The sequence below is a fragment of the Pelobates fuscus genome, chromosome 1 (assembly GCF_036172605.1).
Source record: "Pelobates fuscus isolate aPelFus1 chromosome 1, aPelFus1.pri, whole genome shotgun sequence".
Lineage (NCBI taxonomy): Eukaryota > Metazoa > Chordata > Amphibia > Anura > Pelobatidae > Pelobates > Pelobates fuscus.
Genome location: NC_086317.1, coordinates 293,917,378 through 293,927,386, shown reverse-complemented (window position 1 = coordinate 293,927,386; position 10,009 = coordinate 293,917,378). Strand labels below are relative to the sequence as shown.

At 41.8% G+C, this 10,009-nt stretch overlaps 1 protein-coding gene across 1 annotated transcript; it reads left to right on the top strand.

The window, feature by feature from the left end:
• The first annotated feature begins 1,129 nt into the window (after positions 1–1,129).
• RAB9A (RAB9A, member RAS oncogene family) lies at positions 1,130–5,355 on the top strand. Its single transcript, XM_063457797.1, has 2 exons — positions 1,130–1,164; positions 4,460–5,355. Exon 2 carries the CDS (start codon positions 4,517–4,519, stop codon positions 5,120–5,122), a length of 606 nt encoding a protein of 201 aa, XP_063313867.1. The 5' UTR covers positions 1,130–1,164; positions 4,460–4,516; the 3' UTR covers positions 5,123–5,355.
• The last annotated feature ends 4,654 nt before the right edge of the window (positions 5,356–10,009 follow it).

Here is a 10,009-nt window from a genome sequence, read left to right as displayed (position 1 = left end):
TCTCTCTCTCTCTCTCTCTCTCTCTCTCTCTCTCTCTCTCTCTCTCTCTCTCTCTCTCTCTCTCTCTCTCTCTCTCTCTCTCTGTGTCTGTGTCTGTGTCTGTGTCTGTGTCTGTGTCTGTGTCTGTGTCTCCCCCTCACTCCCCCCCCCCCCCCCCCCCCCCCCCCCCCAATTACGCCTCTAATGGCTTAGTAGATACTTGTGCTTCCTCTTTGGCAGAGTGCAGCCATTGCTTAAAATTTTTAGTAGATATTTGATTCTTTGTGAGTTATGATGATCTTATAAAAGGTGGATTGACTGCCTAGCATTTTAAAGGCCCACTCAAACATAAAAACAACTTCATCTCAATTTAATTAAACTGCCTCATCTCTCATCCCTGTGGTTTCCCCACTGATCGGGAAGGGGATTGGGATAGGAAGAGTCAAAATCTCTTGGCAACTGTAGCAAATAATGACTTCTTTCACAGGTCCCATCGATTACAGAAATCATGATTGTTGTATGACCTAACAGCAGTGTATATTGTTCCTTAGGAATTATACTATATCTGAAAGGAGGAAAAAAAAGGGTATCAAGAGAGGTGAGGACGGACAACAGCTCAAATAGCCTGCCCTTTGGTGGGTCCCCGCTTAGATCTCAAGCTGGTTTTAGCTCTTGTGCCATTACAGACAGAACATCTCTGAAGCATATTACACTGGTCCCACCCATACGGGCAGTCCAGATCCAAAATGCCAGCAAATTTCCTATGCACGAGAGATACAGCAACCCCAAAAGATAATTTCAACCTTGTAAGGCATCATCAGTAGGTATAGCCAATATCTCTCTAGGCACTGTGAGCAATGGGTCCACGTCTGGATTGCCCTTTACACTTAAGTAGAGGGGGGAAAAAAGGGGGGGGGGGAAATATCTGAGCTGAGGATAATACTGTAGAAAATTGATAATATAACTGTGACTATCAAAACAAAGATTCTTCATAAAATGGTTGTCTTGTCTCATGCCAAATAGCACTGGAAACACCATTACTCTACTTGTCTGACACTGAATGCGACTTCTGAACAAACAAAATCTGCCTGAAATCCGTTTACTGTTTTGCACATCTAACATTTTTATATCTGTTTCTCCTTCATTATAGATTCAAGAAGTGATGCTGAAAAGTGAAGCAATAAGGTGTGTAAGATCGATCTATATATATTTTTTTTTTTTTTTAATTCTTTATTTTTGTAGTGCCAAGATGGGTAACAAGCATATAATGACAATTAGTGTTATACATAAAATATAAGTTAAGGTTAACTTTAGGGTATCAACATATGTCAGCGATAAGGCACCTTTTATGGTAATAACATGTTGCATTGATGGAAAACTGTACATTGCGCAGTAATGTTGAAGAGTGTCGTGATATTAGTGTGGTTGCAGTCTATTACTGCCCGTCACATAGGGAAGGCCAGCTAGAACGTGAGGAACATGCTAGGGCTATCACTGTGTATGCATTTGTACGTTTGCCACCGATAGCCGGCCGCAAGGTGGGTTGCCGGGAGGGACATTTTAGTCAGTGAGACTGCCAAATTTTGGCTCGGTGAATGAGCCACGCCAAGGCATGGAAGGGAGAACTTAGTGGCAGGTGGGTAACCGAAAGTTTTGGTTCCCAGGAACCCCAATGCGGGTGTTTAATGGACATAACGGTGTCCTGTCAGCTTGTATGGGCTGTGTTGTGCACATAAACAGCGGAAGTGGATTGAGCCCGGTGGGGAGTTAAGTAAGCTCCATATCCCCGGAGCCTTTGGGGGGGGTGCATTTCAGGAGCGCTTGCTGGTTATAGCGCTTTGCACAAAGGCATGAACTACCCTCGTAGGGCCGCTAGTCCCGTGGGACTTATCGACGGTTAGGTGAGTCGGAGCGTAAAAAGAGAAAAAAAAAACATAAACATAAACAAAACCAGTTGCATAAGTATAACAATGCATAACGCAAGCATAACTGTAGGCTGTGTGTCAGCAAAAAGAGAGTCTGTCCATGAGGCGCCTCATCCTGGGGCCTTCGAGTTGGCGGGCGTAAAGACCGCTACTTTGTCGACATCCCACACATGTGTTGAGCCGTTCTGACTGGTGGTGGTAGTAGCAGTCAGTCCCAGGGAGTGCAGAAAGTTATTAGCGTCGGACAGTGAGGTGAGTCTGTGTTTCTTGCCACTTCTCTCTACCACAAGTGCCCGTGGGGTCCCCCACCGGTACGGAAGTCCTGCTGTACGCAGTTGAGTCGTCACCTCCTTCAATGTGGCGCGCCACTGCAGTGTAGATCTGCTGAGGTCCTGGAAAAAGCACAGTGCGTGCTGTTCAAAGAGGAATGGTGATTGGCCTTTAGTTTGCGCCATGAATATGTCCTTGTCGGTTCGTGTTCGAAAGCAAACAATGACATCCCTTGACCCCGAGGGTTTGGTTGTGAGGCTACCCGGGAGGCGGTATATCCCGTCAAGCTGCATACCTTTAGCCTGCTTGGGTGTCAGTGTAGTGGAGAGTAATCTCCTGACGTACTGTGGGAGCTCTCCGGCATCAATGTTGTTTGGGATCCCTCTAATTTTGAGGTTGCGCTGTCTTGACGCATCTTCCAGCTGTCCCACCTTCGCTGTCAGTTCTGCACATGCGAGGGTTACTCCCTGCAATTGGGATGCAGTGATGTCTTGTTTAACCCCGAGGCCGCGGACATTTTCCTCTGTGGATTGTATCCTGCCTGCTAGAGTGCTGAGGTCCGTTTTCAGGACCGCCATTTCAGAGGCTATGTACGTTTTGAGTTCCGCCACCATCGCGGCTATGTCGGTTTTTGAAGCCAGTTGCGGGTCGGATTGCCTCTGGGGGGCAACTCTGCCACTTCGGGTGTGCAGCTGAGTCTCCTCCAGTTCAGGATCTTCCTCCTCGGAGGCCGATGTGGAGCCGTGAGGTGTTTCTGCCCTGCGGTCCGCCATTTTAGGCCTGGGTGTCTGGGTGAGTAAAAAGCTAATATCTCGGGTGTTGTGCTCACCCGAGCCCCGAGATTTGCGGGAGTGTTTGCCCATGTTCTCCTGCTTCGGGTAATGTTTTGGGAGCGTATACCCGTTATTCCGATCGGGGTAAATGTGGGTTTCCAGTCGTTTTCGGCGTCGGAGCTCAGGGTGCATGCGACCGCTCCGTTAGCTAGCTAGCTCCGCCCCCGATCTATATATTTTAAAGATTTTATGAAAATGTTTTAGTAAAACTGCAGCTAAATTACTTGTGACATAAAAACCTTTAATGGAAGCAAGCCCCCTCTCTGTAATTTCAACTGTTTATGAAGGTGCTGATTTCAGTCGAAATTGGCACTTTTATAAGTGGGCACAGATTTGACAGCTCCACAGAGCTAAAGTGGCAGGTGTGCCTGCCTTCCACCTTTCTCAATGAGCTCTACTACTGTTAATTGAGAAGCATTGTAAAGCCACCTTGTGCTCATGGCTCCAGCACAGGGGGGCTTACTGAAAGTTTGTGTCTGGGGGGAAAAGAGGGGAGGACTTGCAAATGAAGAAGACAGCTGGTGAACTGATCATTGCTACATGGAGCAGACTTTTTGGCAGTCTCATCTACTTTTATGCAGAAAAAAATATATGGCTGTGATATTACAAATTTGAATTGTATAATTAGAGGGATGCTAGTGTTAAAAATACAAATCTATATTTCTAACACTAACGTGCCCTCTGGTCCATTCCCCCACTCACCCCCGGCAGCTAAAGGGTTAAAAGAAAAATCACTTGCACAATGCCAGCGCCAATGTCCCTTGGCGCTTGGTCATCGCTCAGCGGACGGGTAATGCTCAGGCGTGGCAAGAGCATTAGGCATTTTGATTTAATGCTTAACTATGAGGATTTCACTAATGCTGGATGTCCTCATGCATAGTGTGAGGACGTCCAACGTCATTTAGGGGGACACAGGGTCCGCATCCAGGAAGTGCTTCTAGTGGTTGTCTGATTGCAGTACTAAGACCGCCTTCAGTAGTTGTCAAAGTAATCATTGCTGTTTGTCAAAAACTGCAATGATTAACATTGCAGGACTAAGTGTTACAGGGACATTGCACCCATACAAACTTTTAGTGCTTAATTTGTGGATGCCGTGTATTGAGGCTGAAGGTTTCACTTGGGAAGTCTTGTCCACGTTTTTAAGGAAAAGTGCACACACACAACATTTCCGCTTGTAGAAGGGCTTTATATGTTTGGATTCTGTCACGTTTGTGTATATATATATATAATTTGATAGCCTGCTAGCCGCATAGGACTTCAAAATGTAAGCCTCTATGTATGCAAGTGTGTGTGTGTGTGCAAGCTTTCTAATACAAGTCACCTGAGCACTAAGTCCCCCTCCTCTATTCAATAAACACTTATGCTTCGTTTTATTTTGTTCATTCTCTGTGTCTTACAACCTACCCATTTTATCTAGACGGGACTCACCTTGTTTTTTGTTTTTCTTTTCAGGATATCCGCTTGAATATTGGAAGTTTTAATTTTTTATATATTTTTTTTTATATCACAATGACAACCAAGTCTTCACTACTTAAAGTCATCCTCCTTGGAGATGGGGGGGTAGGGAAGAGCTCCCTTATGAACAGATATGTCACAAACAAGTTTGACACTCAGTTATTTCATACAATAGGAGTGGAGTTCCTGAATAAGGAGCTGGAAGTTGACAACCATTCAGTCACCATGCAGATCTGGGACACTGCTGGTCAGGAGCGTTTCAGAAGCCTAAGGACCCCTTTTTACAGGGGCTCTGACTGTTGTCTACTCACCTTCAGTGTGGATGATTCTCAGAGCTTCCAAAATCTGAACAACTGGAAAAAAGAATTTATCTACTATGCAGATGTCAAGGATCCAGAAAGTTTCCCATTTGTGGTCCTGGGAAACAAAATAGACATGACAGAAAGGCAGGTGTCATTGGATGAAGCCCAGGCTTGGTGCAGAGACAATGGTAACCATCCTTACTTTGAAACCAGTGCTAAAGATGCCACTAATGTTGCAGCAGCATTCGAAGAAGCAGTTCGAAGGGTTCTGGCTATTGAAGATCGATCGGATCAGCTTATCCATACAGATATGGTTAATCTTAATAGAAAGCCCAAGCCTAGTTCAAATTGTTGCTGAATCCTTGGATTTTTGAAAGGCTTATAGTTCCTCCTATAATTTAGCAGCACCCAGCAGCGTATCTTCTGACTTACAGCAATGTACTCCCAATAACTTTATGCCTTAACAGCAGGGACACACGGTATGTCCTTCCTATTCAGATGAGCAAGCATTAACGAATTAACGACTAGCTAATTTCTGATTTGAATGCTAATTATTATTTTCCTAAAACTGGAATAACCACAAAATATGATTTGTTTCCTGAAACAAATACCCCACCTGTTTTTTTTGTTTTGTTTTTTCAGCTAGTGAACATTATAATAAGTGTAGCAGAATCCTTCTTCTTAGAACCAAAATAGTATTGGTTATCATAGTCTAATATTTCTATATATTTAATGTCTCAGATCTCATACAAGAAAAATTAATATCACCAGGTCAGATTTCTCCAAGGCTTTTATGTGGTTATGTGGCATATTGCTAATCGTGTCACAAAATGTAAATCCTCACGGGAAATAAGCAAGCCATGTAAACGTAAACTGGTGGTTAAATATTTATTTTCCTTTTAATTCAGTTACCCATTATAAACACAATGTGCTAGCGAGTGCATCTACCTTGATATAGTAGATGCGTTTCATCTCATTCCACACAGGAACATGGTCACTTTCAGATTAAAAATTCCCATAAAGTGTAAATTTCATTAAAGGGACAATCTAAGTTCTACAACTTACTGTAGTGATTATGGAATCCTGGTGCTCAGGAATATGATGCTCAGTCCCACTGTTAAAAGAACACTCTAAGCCAGTGATGGCTAACCTTGACACCATAAATTGTTTCTGGACTACATTTCCCATGATGCTCAGCTAGCTTTTAGACTTTAAGTTACCTGAGCATCATGGGAAATGTAGTCCAGAAACCATTTATGGTGTCAAGGTTAGCCATCACTGCTCTAAGCAATATAACCACTACATCACATTAGTGGTTGTGATGCTGGGAGTTCTCTCTCGCCCTCAATTAAGTAGTCGAACTGTTTGCGAACGGTTTGACTTTTTATGTGGGGTTCATCAGACACAGATCACTTTCTCTAAGTTCATGCATGGACCTTCCATTAGCTCTACTGCGCTAAGCCCTGTGCAGAGTCAGCTGATAGCTCTCAGCCAATAAACAAAGCATTGCTCCTCTTGACTTGGCTCAATGCAGAGAGCTTCCGGCTCTCATAAAAGCGGTAGCTGGCGGATCACCAGGTATGTTACCACACTATTAAAAAAACGTTTGGCTACGTACATTGGGGTGGAAATGGGGCCAATATGCTTGGGCTGTTCTTTTAAGACTCAAATCGTTTGAAAAATAACATCATGGAGGTTTCATTTCTGCTTTAGCAATAGCAATTGTGTCCAAACTAATTGTGTATAGAACAGAATTTAAACAAAAAAAATATAAATATTTTTAAGTTATAAATGACGTGTAAAAATAGTTGGCCTCTTAGCCATAACTATTGAAATATATGTAAATGTATGAAAAAAATGAATCAAAGAAAACATTCATCACTCACAGGTCTTATAGAAAATATAAACTGATTATTCCTAATGTAGCACTGGTCCAACTGGACATCCATCTTTGTCTGCATTGAAAGTGCCATTCAAATATTGGTTATATAGATATATATAGAGAGAGAAATAAATGAATGACGTGTATATAGATATATATTTTTATTCTTTCCATAAATTTACTAGCTTTTCCACTAATTAAAAGGAGTGATGTGTTTGTTCAAAAGCAGCTGTGCTTATTTAATTTAATTGTGCAAAATAAGTTACGAATGTAAAGAAAATGTATTTAAAATGAAAAACTTGAACATTCGTAAAGCACTACTTTGGGAGATTTGTGTTTTTTTTTTTTGTTTTGTTTTTTTTATTACTGAAGCAACTATGAAGGTGTGTAATATTTTTTATGAAATCTGCATTTGTTTCTTTGTTTACATAATGTATTCTATAGAAGTAAAATAATATAACATTCTACTTTTTGTATCACAGGTACTTTTATTTGCAAACATTATTTTCTAGTTTGTCACAAGAACAGTTTATTGTAGCTGTAGTTTAACATTGCTGGGTTTAAATATCCAGTTAAAGTGCTTGGCATGGGGGCAATAAAAGACTTGTTGGCACATTATTCTGAGGTAGAGGAAGCCCCATTGATCCCTGATTCAGAAAAAGGTAGTCGGGGCTCTCTAGAATAATGTCTATTCACGCTGACAATGAACACCATGCCACTTTATTTGTTGTTCTCTCAATATCAAAGTTTGACACCCCCTGTGTTTCAAGCAGATAACCGGTCCTGTTACATTCTGGTTTGTTTAGCTCAATGGAGCTAAACTCAAGAAGCAGCAATTGCCAAGAGCACCTGTCTTCTCATTGAGTTGCATTGGGAAGTCTTTGATTGGACAACCACAGAAAGTTTGGGCTGGGGACGAAGGGGAAGGCTTGCAAAGGCAGCATGCAAGAAATACAGGTTTGCAAGTTTTCTAAAAATACCCCCAAAGAAGAAAAGCATAATTAATGCATTCATGTTCCATTGGGGTATATGCACTAAAACCTTTTTTTTTTTATTCTGGTAGTAGTCTTTTTAAAGGACCACTATAGGCACCCAGACCACTTAAGCTTAATGAAGTGGTCTGGGTGCCTGGTCCAGCTAGGGTTAACCCCCCCTTTTTTTTTTTTTTTTTAAATAAACATAGCAGTTTCAGAGAAACTGCTATATTTATACTGAGGGTTAATCCAGCCTCCAGAGCCTCTAGTGGCATTCTCATTGACAGCCGCTAGAGGCGCTTGGGTGCTTCTCACTGTGAAAATCACAGTGAGAAGACGCCAGCGTCCATAGGAAAGCATTATAAATGCTTTCCTATGAGACCGGCTGAATGCGCGCGCTGGAGAAAGGTAAGTTTTTAACCCCTTCCTCTCTCCAGAACCCGGCGGGAGGGGGTCCCTGAGGGTTGGAGCACCCTCAGGGCACTATAGTGCCAGGAAAACGAGTGTTTTCCTGGCACTATAGTGGTCCTTTAAGGCAACGTAGCTGAAAAATAGGATTTTTGACTGCTAATAGAAGAAAACCGTCTGCGCATAACTGTTTAGACTAATGATACATTATACATGAAATCTTACACATACTGATTTGTATAATTTTTTTGTTTTTAATATAGGTTTATGATGAGAAATATGCATTTATTTTTTTAGCCCTAAAGATGCATTCTGACTAGTCCCTTGGCACCATTTCATGTTGAAGAGACAAATTGTTTTGATCACCTTAACACCTGGATCCCGTGGGCACCCACAGTCCAAAACCCTTCTCATATGTAACTAAAGAGGAACTTCCCCTTATGTATTTGATATATCAATTTTGCCCTTATTTAAATGTAATTAATTGGATGGGGAATTTGGGTAAGTGTCAATTTGTTTGTTTCAAAATAGTTTGACTCAGGTGCCAGGGTTGTTTTAGAATGCCCCTTTCGTAATACATATTACATAAAACGATCCTCCCTTTACATGCTGTGCTAGTTTCCATTGTTAAACTGTTCTGCAGAGAACATAGAAATCCATAAAATTGCACCTTATGTTGCAGAGTTTTCCACAGTTGCCCTGATTTTTAACTATTGGTAACTATTGAAAGTTCTCACTGCATAATACTGAAAAAAACACCAATTTTAGAGAGTTAAGCACATGTTTATTTACACATTATCTGATCTATATCCAATTCCTCTGCCCTGTAAATAAATACCAATCTAGATATGTCTGTATCATAGAAGAATGCCAAGGTGTTCCAAATTGATTTGTTAGTTATAACCAAATTATCTCGCTGCTGGTTTAGGTTTTTTTTGTATATGCACAACCATCATAAACCTAAACTGTAAGAATATTTAAAGTGGTGATTTGTGATGGAGGAATTTGACCCAGTCCAACCATAGCCCTATACTTCCTTGAGGGCTGCCTTGCAACATTTGATACTCCTATAACTTTCTTGGCAGTTACTACTGCATCTCCCATTCTGATTTAATTTACTGCCAGAATGTAGAGAACCAGGCTTTCTATATGAAACTCCAGCAATTGTATTCACCAAGGAGTCTATTCAATGAATGCAGAATGCTGTTCAATTAATCTGTTTTAACCAAATATCATGAAAGACAAGTATGGTTCTTTTCAACGAAATTTGTACTATGTTGAAATCAGTAGTCTCCATGCTACTTGTCCAATTGCATCTAAATGTGGATGTTCAGTTGTCCCAATTTCCAATACAGATCAAGGAGACTGGACTTATAACTCAAAGCTCCAAAATGCTATTGCAGACTTTTCTTAAAGGGATTCTCCAGTGCCAGGAAAACAATCAGTTTTCCTGGCACTGCAGGTCCCCTCCCACCTCCGGCTACTGAAGGGGTAAAAACCCCCTTCAGTTGCTTACCAGAGGCAGCGACATGTCCCACGTCGCTGCTTCTTCCTTTGTTGCCGCTCCTCCCCTTCATTACGTCAGCTGGCGCATTAGACTTTTCCACAGGAAAGCATTAAAAATGCTTTTCAATGCTTTCCTATGGGGATTTTCGTGACGCTGGAGGTCCTCACACAGCATGAGGACGTCCAGTGACGCTATAGCACACGAAAACCTGTGCTATGGACCAGGAAGTGCCCTCTAGTGGCTGTCTAGTAGACAGCCACTAGGGGAGGACTTAACCCTGCAAGGTAATTATTGCAGTTTATGAAAACTGCAATAATTACAGTTGCAGGGTTAAGGGTAGTGGGAGTTGGCACCCAGACCACTCCAATGGGCAGAAGTGGTCTGGGTGCCTGGAGTGTCCCTTTAACCTTAACCCTGTAACGAGATATAAACCCCAACTCTCCATGTTACCTGAGCAGGATCTTTTAATAATTT